The 20,650-nt window shown below is 35.5% G+C and overlaps 1 protein-coding gene across 1 annotated transcript in view; it reads left to right on the top strand.

Moving 5' to 3' along the window:
* Positions 1-20,650, top strand: part of USH2A (usherin) — a 356,467-nt gene that overhangs the window by 88,686 nt on the left and 247,131 nt on the right. Inside the window, exon 20 of the mRNA XM_088531950.1 lies at positions 5,273-5,503. Within this exon, the coding sequence (XP_088388076.1) occupies positions 5,273-5,503 (231 nt within the window). The remainder of the gene's footprint in view (positions 1-5,272; positions 5,504-20,650) is intronic.

Genomic DNA, 20,650 nt, shown 5'->3' with positions numbered 1-20,650 from the left:
CTGTCTGACATTCCTTGATGTCATTTTCTTTTTGGATACCGTTTTAGTCCAATTTGTCCGTTATTTCCATTCACGAATAAGGTCCAGTGCAAGCCCTTGTCAAAAGCCTCATCCCATTGATCATGGCAATACAGCATTTGCTTGTCTGTCATACACTACTTTTCTACAAAATACTATTCCTCAATTTTAAAATTACAATTACTCATTAAACAGGTAATTAGTAATGTGTATTTTTATTTGTTGCAGAAGAAAAATATGAGGGCCATTTGCTGCTGGCCCCAAAACTCACTTTGTTTTGCATGCATATACATAAGTCTCCTCTTTGTGAATAGGACCAAAAGTGATTAAACAAGCACTCTTAATATGTTAATTTATAATTTTAATTACAACAATCTTGTATATATAGTCATTAGTGAATACTAATATAAATATTTTTCTACCTTTTTATTCATAATGCATAAACCAATCATCCAGTTAGTTCTCGACAGTTGCCTGTTTCTGTTTCATAATACAATCTTTGTTCTTAGTTATGAATGCATTTTGTTCGTTCCTGTCTTGAATAATCCCTCATTAAGCTAGTCACTTTCTGCTCCATGCTAAAAAGGAAAAATTATCATGCAAATGTGGCATGCCATATTAAAAAGCACATTACCAAACACTTTTGTTGCTGTCCTTCAATTAGTTTCCCTTCTTTGAATTTAATTTCATTTGTTGTTAAACTACTGACTTGATGTATGGACTCATGAATTTGAGGCTGCTGCCAAGAATGTAGCAGGGAAAAAAATCAAAGCCTCTTCAGAAAGCTGCAGAGGCAAAGCTGAAATGAATTTGCTTCACCTTTGACAAGAACACTTGAGCAGCATTGGAATCCTCTGATGATTCATCTTGGCTAATTACCCAATTATTTATTTCAAGAATAAAGACACTGTTTTACAATTAGAAAAGTGTAAAGTAATCTGAGAAATTTGGTAATGACAGATGACTTGAGCAACTTCCGAGATAAGCAGTATCTGCTCAAATTTATCTTGCCAAGTGTTCAAGCTATAGTTAAACTGCTCTTTGAGTTTCAAGAAAATAGTAGCCAGCCAAGTTATTTGTTTCTTCTCCCCTACCAAACACATATTATACTTCAGAAAATAGCTCAGTTTATTCTTTCCCTCTGTGCCACATTTGCAAGGTTTTTAAGATCTGTTTAAGTTGTATTCCTCTTGATTAAAAGCTTTTGGTTCAAAGCAATACTTTTTAATTGCCTAATGATATAAGTCAGTTCTTAGGAAAGAACCGTGCATTTAGGAGTTCATTTGCAATATAACTGAAAAATTCATTGCATGGCAGTAAAACAATTTACTGTTAATTACAAGGAGAAGAATTTGCTGTACCATGCTCACAGATTGCCATGAATCATGCAGCACTCCTAGAGATTTATAACAGATGTGTAAGTGGGATGAATTAGCAGGGTTTAATAACAGAGACACAAATCATGCAGACTTCAAGGAGCTTTAATTGATATACTAGAATGTGACGGGCATGAATCACTCAGCCATTCAACAGCACTGTAACATATGGTCAGCTCAATATGCTGCATCTTAAATCGGTTGGTGAGTCGTTGGTTGTCCCATATGGTGGAAGCAATATATTTTTCATGATTTTTTAAAAAATACTGTATCTTAAATCCATTTTTAAAGAAATATGATTGCAACATGTTCATTTTATTAAAATTTCCCTGGATGTCCGTTATGAGTCATTTTATTCCTTTATTGTGAGGAATTCCAAGATGGGCTTTAAAAATCTTCTGAAAAAATAAAAAGTTGTTAGAAGATGTAAGTGTTATTTCTTCACTCGGTAACTGTTGAAATGGCTGGTGCTATTGTGTAGTACAGAAAGCAAAAATAACAACACTATGGCAGTCTTGTGGTCCTGAGAAGCCATAACTCATAGCAAAAATGACCCAGATGAGCATTAGGCTTTACATGTAATTCTATCTGCAAAGAAAATTCAAAGCTTTTTTTTCTTTAAATTTTTGCCATCAGGTTTGTTGAACGCTTACGTTTTAATTTGTATGTGTCCATTTTGAATTCAAACAATCAAAAATTCAAAACTCCTTACTTTGTTGTTATTACCTTTTTGAACTAACTGGCAAGGAATAAAAGCTTGCCCACTGTTAATGCAGAATGGCCAGTTGAAGACTTCTGTGGAAGAGTACACAGGTATCTATGTACAATATGCTAAGAAGTAGTTATTCAAACATATGTAAGCCTGTTAAATTTAGCCACAGTGTAAATATGTTATTCCTGGGGCGAGAATCTGGCAGAGTATAGAAAAGCTTTAGCAGTTGTATTAGTAAACCTGACAGACTTGAGAAAGGAGTATTGTATCCTTAGAACTGTGGCTGCCAGAATTTAATGTCAACAATTAAAATTTATTTTGATCCTTACCTAGTGTTTATTACTGTTTGTATACACAACAGACCTTACTAATACAGAGATGCACTATTAGATGGAATTACCATCTGTTCAGAGTGAAATGCTGGCATCTGTCTTCGAGTCTAAAACTAAAATGATATTATTTCAAACAAAACAAAATTAACTGCTCTTTACTTACCAACTTCATTTTTGTGTACATGTGTGTGCATATGCACTCAGGAAAGGCTTTTTTTTTTGTCATGACCTGTGTAGCAACATCTATATTTAGATATATGACTTCAACATAAGCTATATGGACCATCTGTCTTTATTGGTCTTTTTTGTGCCCTCTGCTACACAATGGCATGCAGCAATCATGGGCTTTTAAATACTGTTTTAGCTTTATAATGTATTAAATATGTATTATATAGCAAGACATTAAAACTACATAATTAAAATACACAAAATGTGACTTTGAATCCACTAAAATCTAGTATGCTCATTATTTTGACAGATGTGTCTTAACAGAACGTGACTAAAAAAAAATTAAATAGGTAAAATTATAGTCAATTCATCTTTCTGAAAGTAGCTACAGGTACCACAGTGACACCTTTAGGAAAATGTATACTGTACCTTTTAGTTTTGAATATTTTTAATTTCAGCAGTTAGTACCCCACAGGGCTAGTGCTGCATGTTTCTCTTCAGTCCTTTTTGTTCTTGTGCAGAGTTTGGGTTCTTTTTTTTTTATGTGAACTTAAGTACATATCTGTTATGAACAGTTTCCCATTGTGTGGGTGAACAAAAATTCTCTAGTGTCAACGATGCTATAGTTTAAATACTAATGTTATAGCAAGATGTTACTTTCTGAAAGGGTTCTATTCCATATATCACAAAATAATAAATTGTGTCATGCCACTGTTTAATGCGTGTACACAGTGCATTAACTGTAACTGTAGTACATTTATTTGTGCTAGAAGAGACTTGAAAATGATTTAAAAATCAATACTTCCCTGTCAGAGAAGCAAGTGTTACGATGCATTTAAGTAGTTAATTGCATAAGCCCCATAAAAGCTTTGAGTTTGGGTATCAGCGATGCCATAATTATGGTCCAAGGCACTGCTTTTTATTAATAATAGACTTTAAAAAAAAGGTAGTGCTATTGTCATAAGTGCTAGCTGTGGGTGTTTTGCAAATAACGAGTTTCAGCATTTCCGTTCCACCAGCAGCAAGCTGAACCGGAGGGCTCAACCTCTGTGTTCACGTGTGAAATGCTGACGTACGCCGGTTCCCTCCAAAGGTGAAGTCGGGATTGTTGAGCCATGTTTCCTATTTAAACCTGGGCATTAGTACTGCAATTCATTAGCGCTGTGCCCTACTTACGCAGGAAAGCGGCTGACCTCACGCTGCATTACTCCAGTTTTGACATTGTAAATTCCGAACCTCGTGGGCGATACTAATTAGATGGTGAAGTCATAGACGGGGATGCCGAAGCAGGACCGCGCTGTGTGCGGTGTCGCTGGCAGCGCCCCAGGTCCCCGCTCCCTGCTTTCTCCATGACAAATACTTACCAAGGTGCGGGAGGAATAGGAAGGAAGGGAAAAAGTAGCAACATGCTACAGGCAAATGGGAAACATGACAAATATGTTAATGATCTGGTAAATGCATGGATATTTAAAAGGATGTTATTAATTCAATCTAGTTGAAGCAATCTCCATAAAGAACTCAGTAGTTTATACAGTAATTTGCTGTGAAATAATGTCAGATATCTGAGAGGATCTTTTGTTGCTCTTTGCTACGTCATTACTGGAAAACGTAGTGGTACCCGACTGTCATTGTATTTCACTTCCTGCTTACAAATGAAGATTCTGTTGTTAAATCCCTTTCTTTGTAAGACAAAGAAATGAAAGGGAAAAAAAAAGGCAAGAGAAGATGGATATAGATTCTGTAAATCATGAAATGTTCTTGTGCTTCTTCTCTGGGTGTATTACTGTTTCAAAGCTGGTCCATTTCCTTCACATCTGCATGGCCAACACTTCATTATCTGAACAGGTCGTGCTGCCCTCCAGTGGCTTACTGTACAGTACTTATAAAATTAATGATTTTGTTCATAATTTGGCTATAGAATGACCAATCTGCTCAGAATGTTTAAAAGAATATCAGTACGAGTTTTAGTAATAGGAGGCTCACTGTGATTACATAAAACTTTCTTACTTCAGTGGAAATGGTAGATGCATTGATTTAGATGGAGAAAATTTAGAGAAGGTCACTTTCTTGAAGTGAACTGTTTATTAGCCAATGTTGTCCTCGTTTATATACGTTACATGGGATAAAAACTTAGCGGGCCGTCAGTATTATGCATGGATAGCTGCTTGCCCTTGTTGACTAGGATAAATTTATCTAACAGTAAGACCTGTGTTGTCATGTACATGTTGCTGAGATGTAACGAGTCACAGATTCTCCTCTGGTCTTGCACTAAAACCTAATACTGAAAATCATGGTGAATGGGAGGCTGATCAAGGAAGGGATAGAAATGTAGTTTTATGTTGAAGCTGACTGGGATTCTCAAAGATCATGAAAAATGTTCTTTTTTATATTGGAAGCAATATTAGAGACATTTGCCCAATATCTGAATAAACATACAAGATATTTCTACGGAGATAAAAGTAAATTTCATAAAGATTTTTTTTTTCTAAAAATAACCTAAAATAGGTTCTATTGACATCTACATTTATTATGGTGACCAGAAACTGAGGCAGGAAATTCTGGGGAAAAGAATGTAAAAATGTTTTGTGTAATGAATTATTTTCCAAGCATTGTAGACTGTGAGACATAGGCAACTTCTTTCTTTTTTTTTTTTCTTGAACATACAGCTCCAAGAAAACTTAGTGCCCCTCGTCTTGAAGGAATAAACAGCACAGTGGTTAAGATATATTGGAATGAACCCGAAGAGCTTAATGGTCCCTCTCCCATCTACCAAGTGGAGAGGATGGATTCGTCTTTAGCTACATTGAATACAGAAGTAATGAAAGGAATCCGTTTCCCAGGAAATGGATATTACAGATTTGCTAGTTCCACTCTCCCTGCCAACACTTACTTTACAGGTAAATGAGTTTAAATGACTTATAAAATGTACCAATTGTACTCTGCATTTGTTTTACCATTTATTATCATCTTCTATCTCACTTTTAGGTAAGATCAGTGGTTTTTAATTTACAAGCATAATGTGATTGTTAGCGATGTATGGGCTATTTAGTTTATCGCATAGAAAGCTCTTGAGAACTTCATTGGACATGTGAGATTTGTATTCCCTTGGCTTTGGACATGGAGATGTTCGTGATTGTAAATGTTGCTGCATATTTCACTCATTCCCTTGTGATAAATTTAAGATGGTTTTATTTATTCCTCTGGGATTAAAACTTTTCAATGGATTTGCTGTAAATACTTGGGCCTCTCTTCTCTGATATGTTTTGGGTTTCCTGAGGTTATATGAGTGCTCTCTCTTCCCTGCTCAGAAGAGCAGTTGTGAGTCTGTCTGTCACTGCAGAGGAGGAGAGAAGGCTGCTAATACGGCAGAGCTCTGCTGTTTCTGGGTATTATTAGCTCTCTATTGACTCAGTATTTACTTTGGAACTGGCTGAAAATTTGAAAAGGAGTCAATAGCTGATTTTTTTTGTCTGGGGTGCATATGTGTGTGCAGGGATAATTCTGGAAAGAATATTTGGACATGCTTGTTTTGGTACTTTTAAAAAACAGACAGACAGCGTAACCAGTATGGGAGTATGTGTAATGAGAGGGAAAAAAGCCTATTAGATCTATATGATCTCCCATTGAATATGCTTAGATAAATATTTGAAGATTCTTTTAAAAAATTATTTTGTTTAAAATTTTTATTCCTTAATTGTCGACTTGACTCATAATATTTGAATCAAATAATAATAGCAAATTATAATGTTTTAATTTAGTTCTTGACACCATGGTGATTTGCAAAAGCTGTCTGGGTGCATGAGTCTACAGGAACAGCTGCTGGACTTTCCTCATCCAAATTGCTTGATAGTTTTCCTGACATCAGTTTGCACCTTTTATTGTACGATTAGTAAATAATCTATTTTTTTTTTTTTTCCCTCTTCTGTTTTCTCTCTGCTATTGTAATGATCTAAACATCAAAGGAAGTGTGAGGTGCAATTTTTCTTGCTGGAGTGCCAGACAGCCCCTGTGGTATAGGTAAATAGTTTAATTAGGTAAATAGCTATGGGCAACTCTGAGATTCCTGCTTCATATCAGAAGTCTCTGAGAGTACTGGAGGAGAGGAAGAGGCACTACTCTAGATTGTTACCCTGTCTGTCTGTTTTTTAACCGAGAAGCTATGACATGAATCTCCCCAAGTGCTGATTCAGTCTATGGGCTTCTTGTATGCTGTAAAAAAACTGAAGCTGAAGCCTCAGTTTGTATAAGGTTTCTTGAGATTGCTGGGGGTTATTGGAGACATTTTGAACAGATGGGATGTGAGAAGATGCTGAAATAAAGCTCCTTTCATTTTAGCACCTGCTGTCTGATAATACGTGAGTAGATGTATTTTATTAGCACTTCTGATTAGAATATTTCTGTTAGATCAGCAATTAGTCTGAGTTTCTGGAGATGAGCTAGAACCACAGTGTAATAGGACCACAACTGCTGGTCATTACTGGCAAGTTGAATCAGTGTGTTTGGCATCTAGAAATGTATAATCTTGTATAATCCTGTGTTGACAACACAACACAATCTTAATAATCTTGTGTTGACAACACAATAGATTTATTTTTTTAAAAAAAAACTTCTTACAAAACTTGTTGGGAAGAAACTGACTGAAAAGCAAGGAGAGTCTAAAAGAAAAAAAAACACTTAAGGGAATGAAAAATGTTCTTTAATTGTTCTCTATACTTCATTTCTTTGTTGAGGACCCTGTCATTCTCCATCTCTGAAGAAGACAGGTAGTTGGCAATTGTAATGTATAGATGGAGTGACTTTAGTGTGAATGCAGTTGGGAACATTTTTGACAGCAAAGCCACCACTCTATATCCATAGAGTCAGGAAACAAATACATTTTGGCGCGTGTGGGATTACTCGCTGCTAATCCAGGAAAAAGATAGGTGTGTCTATTCATTGCATATAAATGAAGCTGTCCTTGCTACCTCCCTGGCTAGTCCTATGCTTTGAGGTGCGAGTAATAGGGGCAGATACATTATCTGGGAATTTTTCCAAATTTGTCTTCAAAAAAAAGTTAGGCAATAAACACTGGCTGTATATATGGATCCTTCTGTCTGAAACAAAGCCTCCAGCTGCCCAGGAAGATGTGCTTTAAGTCCACATTGAGTAGAGAGGAAGTCAGCTAAAGAAAAGGATTTTTTTTTTCTGCCAAATCCGCCCACATGGAATTACTCAGTTCTTCAAACTGTAAAGAAATAGTTTTTTTTTGTATCTATCATGTCATTTTACTGAAGATGCAGACTTTAATAACTTAAAAGGATAGCAATGAGTATTAAAAATAAAGACAGTGGCGTTATTTACATCCATCACAGTACCATGAAGCAAGATAGGCATTCTCATCTTACCTAAGAACCCATCTGCCTCCCCATCATTCTGAAGACTGAGGTATTCAGGTGTTTACCCTCACATTTCCCCTGAGACAGCAAAATGTTATGATTCTGATTTTATACATAGGTGAACAGCATGAGTCCCATATCCTAGTATACAGCTGAGAGCTCCAATCCATTGGTTTTAATTGAAGCCAGTTGCTTAACTGCCTTTCTGAATAAGGGCTTGTTGGAAGCAGTGTGGCTTACATACTGTTCTGTTTCAAGAACTCTGCTCTGAGACCTTTTAAATAACAAATAATAAAAAATAACAAAACAGCAATACGAGAGAAAAAAAATAAAAAAAGGAAACTTCACATTTAGCATTTAGAACCTGGCTAAGGAGAAGGGATTACATTTTCAAAGCATCTTGCTGGAGGAAATGGTGTTTGGGGCCTTGTTAGGCCTTTTTTCAAAAGGCTACTTCATAAGTCTATTTGTGCACACCCTCAAGTTCAAATTCTTACTGCAAAAATTTATATTTGATACTTTGTTAAAAGGCCTCAAGAAATACCTAGAAAATGTTACAAATTAGTTTTTTGTTTGATTTCCTTGCTTGCGCTTGTATGAAGATCTGTTGATCTGGAATCGGAGTGGTGCAGAAGTGTTCTTATTATTTAACTTTTTGGTTCTTTAGTTGTAAAGGGAAGTACTAATTTATTCAGGACATAGACAGGTAAGCTTGGAATTCATGGAACTTTAAAAAGCTGACTAAGTACCCTTTAAAATCAAATTTGACTTATATTTGATGATAGAGTCTATCATCAGACTCTTTTAGGTCCCCCCAAAAAAGGATTCTTACATAGCACCCTTTTAGGACCTTCCACTTAACTGTTGAAGTGTGTGTGTCTCTGTGTGTGTGTATTAACAAATAGTTAGCAGATCTGTTTCTGAAAATAATTTTTGCTTAATTGTCTTTTGCTCCTTGTTGAGATGCATTGAGGTGCTTGAACGGACCAAAGAATAACTGGTGTATGCATTTTTAACTTGTTTAAATGGGCTATGCTTAGGATCAAGTTTGGTTCTAATTTGAGATGCTACTGTCTGTTCAGGCTTCATAGTTCAAAAACATATCCTGAAGGGAATCCCCTTCACATTTTCTTTTCATAAAGATTAATTTTTTTTATTTGAAAACATGATTCCCTGAGACATCACTCTTTCCACTATCTTGGTGGATACTCTGCCTTCATTTTACAGTGCCACTTTACTTTTTGCGTGGAACCCTATCAAAAAAAGCTTTGCAGTAATCTTTTCTACAGCAAGTGTACATGATAAAGCCCCTCAAAAAGCAAATAAAAGGAAGAACATTTAGTTTCCAAGTTTTATTGAACAGGTCACATACATCATGCCTGTGATATTTTAAAAACAATTGAATTAGCTACTACTGATTGAGTATTATTTCTCTTGGCTGCTACCTCTTTGAAAAGTCATTCATGTAATATTAATCAAAATGCAGTTCTGTTCTGAACAAGTCTTTGTGTTGAATCCAAGTTTTCTCACGTAAGATACTACACTTGAAGCTGGTCTTGCCCAGAGTATGAACTCTTTGCCAGCCTCTAAATGATGTAGATTCAGCACTGTAATAATCAGAAAATAACTCCATGAGGTAAGATGTCCAAATATAGAGCATTACAACTAGAGCTTTTTTACAATGACATTTTTAGTGTTATGCAGTAGTCTTAAAAATGTATATTTTGAAAAAGTGCTAGTGTTCTCCTTGCCAAATTCTGACTCAGAGATACGTACACATTTCTCAGAAAGGAGAATTCTTTTCAGTAACAGCATTTCTTAAAGAGCTGGCCATGGGGCATTGAACAAGAGTTGTTCAGGTCTGTTGTAAGCAGAAGTGTTGACAATGATTGTGGTCATTCAGTGTTCAGCCTCCTCTTAGCTCTTCATCACAGTGAACTCTCCTTGCAATATTGTGTCTGGAGTAGCGTTTGTTCTGATCTTGAGGAATCACTTCATAGTTAGTGGAAGAAACAAATATTTCCATTAGTTTATGGAGTCAAATAAGCCTTTCCCAGTATCACAGGAGAGGTTTTTGGGACGCACTATGACTGCAAATCGAGAAAATGAATGTGATTGGAGATCTAGAAAGCACTATAAGGGTGCTTACTCTAAACACGAGAGAGTTTGGTCTTGCTTAGTGTTGAAAAAAATGAAGACTGAAAGGAGACAATATTCTTAAACTATATCAAAACCCCCATAGTTTTAGAGAGGATAATAAACTTTTTCTCATGTCTACTGTGAGTAAAAAAAGCAAAGGATGCTTAATGAGCTTAAAATAGGATGAGCAAGGGAGATTTAGGCTGTTTACAAGTATATTTTTCTAATATGACTTAGGCAGAGTTCAGGAATAGGTTATTATGTGAGGAAAAAAGTGAAATGTTTGACAGTGAAGATTTTAAAGAGCATCCATCAGAAATAAGCTAGCTAAAGTTGATTCTACATTGGGATAAGAGACATCTGAGAATGCTTACCAAAGCTCAGACTGGCCCATCACAGCACAGCTAGAATGATGATCATTTCCCAGAGTAAATTTTAGGAGAAAGAATCTGCATTTCCTTTGAATAATATCACTTTTTTTCCTCTCAGACACCTCACATAGAGATCTGATTTACAGTCCTCTATAGAAAGGAAATATTTGACCATTTTTCCCCCTTCCTCTAGTTGTTTTGCAACCTTTCTTTTCATGACTACTGATGTGGTAAAATGGTTAGAAATCAGTTTTAATCACTAAATCGTAGGATAATAGTAGAATTTAAGTTGGAAGAGAAATCATCTAATACATGTTCCTGGTCAGAATGGGTCCAACTTTGGGTTGGGTGCCTTTGTCAAGTTGAGTTTTATTTCCATATCTACTTAAATATATTTCCAGAAATATTTTCACAGCCTCTCTGGCAATCCATTCCAGGATTGGAAACCTTTTTTTATAACCTTATTTTTTTTGTTGTTCTTTTTGGTTGGTTTTTGTTTTTTAAATAGTGGAAAGTGATTGCTGCTATATGTTTTAGATATTGTTTTAATGTGTATGCCAGCAGATTGCACTTTCTTCCCTGGTCTACATAGCAGAACAATTTGAACCAATGTCTTGATCTTTATTTAAAAATAGTAAGTTAAACTCTTCTATATCACCAGGAAGTAGATGGATTCAGTAAGAAAGGGAAGAATCTTTTTTTTTTTTTTTTTAACCTTATTCCTGCTTGAGAACTGTTCACACAGACATTTTAGCTAGAATTTAGTCCTAGTACTTGAAATGAATTCACAATTTCATCTTGAAAAACACAGTCCCTTCTTTCTTCCTTCCTAATCCCAAGAAGCCCAAGAAGATAGGTAGAGAAGAGCTGTATGTGGAGAAAAGGGAGGCATCCAGCACAGCAAAGCAAACTGTACTGCTTTATGAAGAAAACATCTTGAAACATTCCCTAACATGCACAACAGGGATTTGGGCAGCAAACAAGCCAAGATGGTACTGACCTTGCCAGTGTTACAGGGGTAATATTTTCGCTAAGATGAACTGCTTTTGTTAGGTATGGACTATCAGTATCAAGCATCTGCTTTTTCCATCTTTTTTATTATAAAAATGATTTAATGGTGCCACTGCAGGGAAAAAAAAGGGACTCTCCTCTTCTGTATGATTTCTCATACTTATTTTTTGCAGTTAATAGATTAATTATACAGCACAGGCTCTGGCATTCAGTTGCATTTTTTTAAAATATATATATTTTTTGCATCTTCTTGGCTTCAGTGCAAAAGCACATTTTTGCCAGTATCTGCACTGGCTTGGCTAAAAACAAATGTTTCTGCATGTAGTGCCTGTGCATGTAGGCTTCCAGAGCATGTAGTGTAGCTCCTATAGTAAAAGTTATAAAAGCAATAGCTTTCCTGCTGTTCTTAGACCTAGCTCCCTGTTGAAAAAAAAAACTTTTGCCAGATTAGATCATCATTAGCTTCAGCTGTCTGCCTATGCAAAACCAGCTGCAGGATTGGGTCTTTAGATTGCCTTAAATGCAGTCACATGAGCTGTACTCTTTAAAACAGTAGTTCTTCCCCTTTTGCCCTAACATTAATTGTGCTTCTGTTTGCTTTGTGCAAATGAGACTTGCTATTTTGAAATATAGTACGTTCTGTCTGTAGGGGACACACCAAGGAATTACAAGAAGAAAAACTTTTTATCAATTATTTCAAAGAACGGGTGTTTAGTCAAGGGTAAATTATTCTCTACTGAATTTGTATTTTTTAAACTACTCTTCATATGTATGCACCTAAATACACAACTATTTTTTACAAAATGAATTTCCATGTGTAAAGCATACTTAACTATTTGTTTCTCTTTCCCTTGCTCATTTCTTAACAAAATATGACTTGATGTGGGAACTTTGCATGAGAGCCTGCACAAAGAGTGGCAGTGGAATAAATATTTTTTGTTTTATCATTTAGTCTACTATTTGTTAAATGAGAATGGGGTTCCCATATTAATCCAGCTCATTGCAGAAGCCGAAGGTGGGATTATATTTTATGTTGGCAAGGAGGAAGGAAAAGAGAGAGTTCAGAGTTGAAGGAGACTTTCTGTTCACCTGCTATTCACCAAGAATAGTGGGTGACTCATATATGATGCTGAAAATAAGCAGTTATGGAAGGGTTTTGCTTTGGGCATGGCATCTCCTGGGATTCCTATTGTGATGGTGCAACACCTCTGTGCAGTACAACTCTAAGAAAAGGGGCAGGGTGAAGGGACTCATTGGAAATGTGGGAAAGACTGAAATGATACAGAACAAAGAAACAACGTGGAGCAAGTCTGAGCCTAGGAAGTTGTAATTCGGTGGACTTCATCCTTTAAAGTATGGGCGCCAGTGAAAATTCTTGATCTCAAAAACATGGAAGAAGAGAGAAGAGTGAATGGAGTAAAGCTGAATGTTGCTAATGACTTTCATCTGGCAGTGCAATTGCAAGTCCATCGTGGCAGTACTTGCGAAGATTTTCTTGTATGCTGGTATAATGGAACTTGCAACCCAAAATAGTTCACAAGACAAGTTCTTGATAAGACATAATATTCTCACCAATAATAATACATTAAAATATATTAAGAAATGTCAAATTTCTGATATATCTTTTCTAAAATTTCTGAAATCTTACATTTTACTGTGTGCTAGGGTTAATGACACTTGGTCAAGATTTTCCGCTAGCCCAATAATGCTAAATCCTCCCAATCTTGTATTTTTAGCTGTGTAATTATGCTACATTTATTTGGAAAATATTGACTAGTCCAGGGAAGGATGGCATGAATTCTATTAAATTTGATGCTGCCTCTCTCTCCAAAGTCTCCTTAATTCCAAGTGAACCTAAATCCTATCCTATTTCTTCCTCACCCTTTAAAATACCAGGATGCTGAATGATCTCATTGAAAATCGAAATATTTCTGAGCACAGAGTTAGAACCAGTCTAAGAATATCTCCTGTATATGGCCAAAAGGACCCTAGTTTACAAGAGATCCCCCTCAGGATAGGATGTGGCAGAACAAACTCTTCTATGAGCCAGATTTTGTATAAACATGGTATGAATGTTATCTGTTCTTCCCAGTTCTTGGATTCTACGGAATTTTTTCAGAAAGCATGAAGCAAAGAGAAGGTTGGTAATTGTCATCAGGTAAAACCTTTAATGTGAATTAATGCGTAGAAGGTGCTCTTCTCACACAGTTTTCTGGCCTGTATTTGGGCCATATTATTTAGATCATTATTTCTATGTAGGATTATTTGGTCTGATGAATTAAGACTCTTCATTCTGCTGATACTGACCCTTGAAATTATGGTTGCTTTTAAGATGTAACTTCCTCTTTCCCACATTGCTTTTTAAAAATGAAATAGTGAAGGTAGAACTACTGAATAATATATTGACTAGAAATGTGGAAAAGTCATGCACTGATTATGATTGCTTTGTGAATTTGATCAGGAAATGTTCATAATAGTACTAAAAGGATTTTTCTTGCCTTCTAATTGATTTTCAGGGTGATCAAATTAATACCTTCTCTTAGTATGATTATCCTTATCAATTGCTAGCAGAATAGAGAAATTAAAGGATTAAAAATTTACGTGTGTTAAGATTCAGCTTTAAGGTCTAAAATCAATCAGATCATGGACTGAATAACGCCATTATGTCAAAACCGTCATTAGATTAGATTGTGGTAATTCAGAGGAAAAATAGGCTGTCTGCATTAGTATATATGGAAAAAAAAATATGATTGCAAAATGAAGTAGCTAAAACTTAGGAACTGGAATTTAAATAAGTCTTATGAATTTAACTCAACCTTGTTACTCTTCTGTGTTATGATGGCAGGCAGTCATTTGATTAAAAACTAGTTCATCCATAGGCTCTGTGTATGGAATGGACTAGCTATTGCTTTTTAAAATTCTTATTGATTTGTATGCAGATGGATATGTGCCTTACTCCACATATTTAATTCTGCAGTAAATGCAGTTTTGTTTCCTTTTATTTTTTTGCTAAGCTGTCTTTTGCTGGAATATCTGTATGCTTTTTAATCATTGGTATTCATCTTTAAAACACTTTATTATCTTGTTAGTTTTGTTTTCCGAATGGAAACTTTGAATGAAGAAAAGAGGACCAAAAGTGTCAAAGAATCCTTCTAATTTTGAATGTTCCGTTTAGGACAGCCAGGAACTAAGTTTAAGAATAGTCCATGGGTTTAAATAGTCCATGAGTTTCTATTACTCTCCATTCAATTTGTAACACTTAAAATTTCCACAGACCTCCCTGGGGTAATTTAAAATATAAGTGTCCAAGAAAATGAAAAGTATGTAACAAATGAGTAACTTGGGAGAATCTGGCTTAAGTAGTTGCCTCGTGTTGTGTAAGAATTTGGTGGCAGGGACAGAATTCTCCAGGATGGCACCGAAGTGCACTAGCTAAACTGTGCTGGCTATGAAGCCGTGCTTTCACTTCTACACTCTTCTTTCTCTTTCATTGCACATCCTCATAGCACTACATCAAGACAGGGTTCTATGCGCAAATCCCTTATTGGCTGCATATATTCTGTTTTATTTGATGAACATCGTAAAATCCTTGAGGCAGGTTATCTTAGGGGAGAAGCGTGTTTGTATAATTGTAGACTGTATCATTATTCATCCTCTATTTGAATGTGGATTAATTTTTCATGAACAATTTTAGTTTTTGTATTTTCAAATTTTGATGGCTGGCTTGTGCTGTACTAATGTTGTCTAAATAGTTATTTTGAATATTAAAAACAAAACAAAAAAAGGACATAAGAAAATCCCCGACGTGTCCATCATGTGAAACATTGCTGACTAACACAGATGTCAGTGGGTATAAAACTTTCATATTCATGACATCTCTTTGTGATCCGAACAAGCAGAGACACAGATTGCTGCACTAAGTGGCCTTTTGTATAGGAAATTGTCAATAAAAATGAGCGCATGATTTCATGACTGCTTAAATGTTTCTCACCTTAAGGAAACCACACCCAGCAATACTTCGTGCCTCTGATTCAAAGAAATGAAGAACCAAAACACTTAGTCTTCTGTTATGTAAGATAAAAAAAAAAGGCAATTTACTTGTTGAAAGTGTAATCAAAAACTAGAAGGCATGAAAAAAGCATGACTATAAATCACGCTGTTCTTAAAATAGTATATTTGAAGAAAAATTCTGTGCAAAAGAAAACAAGGAGCTGGTAGGTAGATTTAGCGTTGAATGTTGCTGCCATTCCAACCTGCAGATCCCAAGTAGGAAGTATCTTTTGCACCTGAGTGCTAGAGATTTGTATAATAAATACAAAAACTTGAAGAGTAGGTTAAAGTTAATTCAGTTATACTAAATTTTGGTTAATTTTATGTATGAACAGAGCTTCCAAAGATTATAGTAAGTATTATCACTGGATAGCATCCTCAAAACTGACATACTGTCTTACAAGTTACTTGTGAGTGTTTTTGCTTTCAGTAAGCATGGACTTTTTTATTTTTAAAAAATAAACTTAAATGTATTTGAATAGATCTTGATCATGTGTGCTTTGGGATATTGACTTCTGAAGTGTTTCTTGTTTTCTGGTTATATTGTACTGAGTTTTACAAATACCTCTCAAATTATTTTGCAAGGTATTCTTTTCCAGAGTGAGATAAGATTACACATTTCTTTTCCAGAGTTTCTATCTTTTTTCCCCTCAGATTATTCATGCAGTCTCTGAAATGCACTGAATTGATTTCTGAAGTGAATATAGATGGACAAGATTATTATTACTTTAAGTAACAGTGCAGTATAATGATTGTGAATTCAGAAAGCAATAGCCTAGCTATTCAAAAGAAAGCATAAGTCTTCCAAGTAATGTTGTTCTCGTATAAAGACCATTTCATTAGGATGAAATAAATGTTATATATTCAGTTACTTAGAGAATTCATTGATCTCAACAGTGAATTGTTACATGACATTATTTCTTTAATTTAAAGACATTCTAAGGAATGATATACTGTAGTTTGGAAAGAGTAATGGTACTCTACCTCTGTATATGCCCGAACTGAGGTTTGACTGGAAGTGGTTAGATCTGTGCTTACTGACTTAAGATCTATATTACCTTAAGATTAATTGAGAACATAAAGGGAGAAGCTGACAACCTGGAACCTTGACTTCTTAAAATTGCTGACCCAATTACTGCTAAGCCCTTTGCTGACATGTTAATATGTCTCTCTAAACTGGTAAATCACCACCATTTCAGTAGGTGCTAGAGTTGGTCCATTGGATGAAGGAAGATGTAAGTTTAATTTAAATAATTATTGACCTTTTTTGGCCTTTTCATTTCACTTGTACTGCTCCTCTCAAGGTAAGCAATTATATTTTTATAGTGTTGGATGGTAATCAATGTACAGGAGCTATCTTTATTGATTTAAGTAAGGCCTTTGATCTGGTAATCACCAACTATTGCTGTATAGGCTGGCCTTGACTATATTAGATATTACTACAGTTATTCAGTTTTAAAATATGCAGAAGTTAGAATTTTGTTAAAATGTTGCAGACAAAGTCAAAAATCTTTGGAAAGGCATAGCATTTCATCTCAGAATATTGATTAGTAATTGTAAAGAGATTATTTTATACAATACTTGAAAATTGTAAGTTGTAATAATTTATGTGTCTGCAACCTAATCTTTTCTAAACAAAGCAGATAGTCCTTGAGAGTTGGTTTTGAGATGTATAGTGTAGAAAACAGAGCTTCTATTTATTCATTTGTTACACATACTGGACATTCTTGGGAGGAAGATTTGGTTGGTTGAGGCATTGGGAGAGGGTGTTTGTTTTTGGAAGTCATTTTTTTGCTGTGGATTTATAGTTGCAAACTCCTAGTTTTCCCTTTGTGGGTGGAGGCAGAATTTCTTTAAGGAGAAAATTTTGTTTTATAATTCCATACTGAATAGAAAAATCACAGAAAGTGATCTCCTGAAATTCTTATATTTTGACCAATCTTGAGACTGCTCAGATTTTGATATTGGTCAAGGCTGATCAATTTGATATTGATATTGTTGGGTGTGAGTACTGGCTAAGCATGATGATTGAAATATTGGGCATTGTAGTCTGTGATTCCTAAACATCTTCAGAAACACAATCACACTTCAAAGTGTGTGTGTGTGTGTGTTTTTTTTTCTTTTCCCCTTCTCATGCATCTTTTTCTTTTTCCCCTCTTGACTTTCTTTTCTGGCTGTATTTTTCTTTTCTTTTTTTTTTCTCTTCTTCTCTCTTTTGTTTCTCTTTCAATTTGTTTCTTTCTCTATTTTATTTTCTTTGGGAGGCTTGATTTGATGGGGGGCTTAAACTGTTCTTAGAAAAGTGTGGGAATTATGGTCTCATTGATCCCCTGCACCTCTGATGAGTTGCAGAGCCTCTGTGCTGCTTGCAGAGGGAGTTCAGTCTTGCTCTTATGAGTCTTGAAACTAACAGCAGTTACTGGGAGAGTTTGAGAAGGGCAGCTGGAGGTATCCTGAACCAGTTCTATGTATGACCATGAAGATTCAGTCTCCGTATTTTCTGACTTACATTCCATTCCATTACCAGTAAGGCTTGCGCATTGTATTGCATACATACTTCAAACAACTTCTAATTGTCTATTGAAAAGACATTTTGTTTTTGCATTTCACATTTGATCCCTTTTGGCTTTGTTGTCCTATTGTTCATAATTTTAGAATTCTTCTCTCACTCAACATTCTATATATTAATTTTGCTGATATTGTTGATAGGTTTAATTATACGAGGACACAGTACCACGGATCGCCTAATCCCAGTGTTGCTGTTCAGCCATGTACATGTCTGCAGTCTGGTGGTCAGAGGCTGAGTGAGATACTGAGTGGTGGCTGGGACTTATTAGCAGGCTTTAAAGTTTTACCTTAAGTCCCATTTTAGGACTGCAAAGGTTTAGAGCAGAGTGGTGGATATGCATACATAGGTCATTTTTATCTTTTAAATGCCTGTAGAAAACTCTATTCCAGTATAGCATTTGATTTTAAAAGAGTGTGGGTACTATGGTGAGTAGAATCCCCTATTCCACTATAGCTAAGAAAAAATGACTCAACACAGAGTTACAGAGGGTAAAGTTACGTACTTCTCAGCATTTCTGAAGGAGAAAAAAAAAAGACATTCCTGGAAATATAAAAACCTTTGAAACCGTAAAGGACATTTCCTTGCATCTTGTGTGCTCCTACTGCTACTAGACTATTCTTCCTTTATGTTCTGAGGAATCTGCAAGAGAGAAGTTTGTTGCCCTGGCAGAACTTCATTTCCTGCTCAACAACTTCTGTTTATGCTATTCTGCCATTTTTAGGTGTACTCTGCCTAAGCTTCGCACTAATGTATCATATAACTGTAAATCTGGTGTAAAATCATTTCTTCAAACTGTTCTTTTTAATGGCTTTATGGGAAAATATTAATTTATTTCACCAAATTATGCAAAAAATATTTTCCAGTTTCCCAGTTTTCCAATTTCTGCTCTTTTTATGAGCAACCATGTCTCTCCTCCTTCCATGCCCTGCACTTCCCATTGTACCATCTAGGCTTTCTCAAGTTATATTGCACGGGCAGCAGTTGAAGTAAGAGCCATGTCATCTTCCCATTTCAGTATAGCCTTGAGTATTTGATAGGTATTTAATGAATGATGATAAGAAAAAAAGACTATCAAGTTTCAAATTAAAACCATTGAACCAGGTCATACCCTAGATATATATGTTCTTAGGACTGTATTTGCTGATCCAAATTTCTGTCTTCCTATAAAAGTTCATCCAGGTCTCATCTAGTACCAGTTTATTAACCATTCCCTAACACGCATTGTAGATGGCAGGTGCTGGAGTCTTTGTCGTTGTGCCCCAAGGCTAAGGCACTCTGCCTGAAGATGTTATATCTGCCAATTTCATCTGGGTTCATAAAACCAGCACTTCTATTTTCCTAAGTCTTCCTGGCAGGCTGAATGGGTTCTGTAGTTCTTCATTTTTCCTTTTTTTTCTTTTTATTCCTTTTTTTTTTTTTAAGAGACTCATGGGATATTAATAATATTAAGTTATTTTAGAAGCTAATATTACATTGCAACTATTTTATATTGATTATATACAACATGCAGTGAAAAAGGGAAGCATAAGCAAAGAAAAAATCTCTTGGTCCGTTGGGTAAATTTTCAGAACAATATATGAGCATTTAGCCACTCGAGTCCCATTAATGTTAATGATCCCAAGCTTTCTTTTATTCATCACAGCACTGATTGCACTTGGTCAGCTCTTTATCAGTTTGAAATATTGACAGTAGGAGGAGGCATCCCCCTAGCCAGGCTTGACTGTTGCAGTGCTCTTTTAACTTAGTCATCCTGCAAATGCTCCTATAAATGGATTTATTTCCACAGATCCAAAATACATCAACCAGATCATCTTACCTTCGTGCTAGCCCTCTTTGCAATGGCTCCAGTTTTGCAAGAGCATTGATTTTAAAACATCGATCGTTACTTATAAAGCGCTCTATATTGCTATCTTATTTATTAAACCAGCTTGTTACCTGTGCTGCTGCTGAAGTCCTATCTTTATCTTGTTAAGAAGTGATTATTTGCTCACTATGGTCATAATTATGATTTAGATTATAAAACAAGGCTATTCCCTGAAAATGTTGGCCTCAATAACTCAAGTTTTCTGCAAATTCTGCTGTTCAGTTCCACAGTTTCTTTAGTTGTCTATGTGTCCACTTCAGAATTGTTAATGCTTTCTGTAAACTGTATTGTGCTTATTATATTTAAAGCATCAGTTTAAGCATAAGCTAAAGCTTTTGGTTTTCAGTTATATTCTTGTGAGGAATTTTGTTTTGTTTGTAGGACAAAAAGGCCTTATGTTGGGTCATGCCTTCAAATTTATGCATATTTTTCAGATATCTCTCTGTGCTATATGATAATAAGCTATGCGATCTACAAGCAAGTAGATATCTCCCTGTGCTAATCTAAGGGGCAAATACAGAATTTATATTCCTGTTCTATTTATTAGTTCAGCAAGCCCTCCTTAATGGTGATTCTTAGTGTTGTATTAGAATGGTATGTGTATAACAGAGAGTTCAAAGGGAACACATTACACACCTCACACAGAAAAAAGAGAGAGGAGATCA

Source organism: Tinamus guttatus, unplaced genomic scaffold, assembly GCF_059628265.1.
Source record: "Tinamus guttatus ecotype Peru unplaced genomic scaffold, ASM5962826v1 Tinamus_guttatus_pri_ptg000033l, whole genome shotgun sequence".
NCBI classification, from domain to species: domain Eukaryota; kingdom Metazoa; phylum Chordata; class Aves; order Tinamiformes; family Tinamidae; genus Tinamus; species Tinamus guttatus.
Note: the sequence above shows the minus strand (reverse complement) of the source record. Positions and strands in the feature narration are given on the sequence as shown.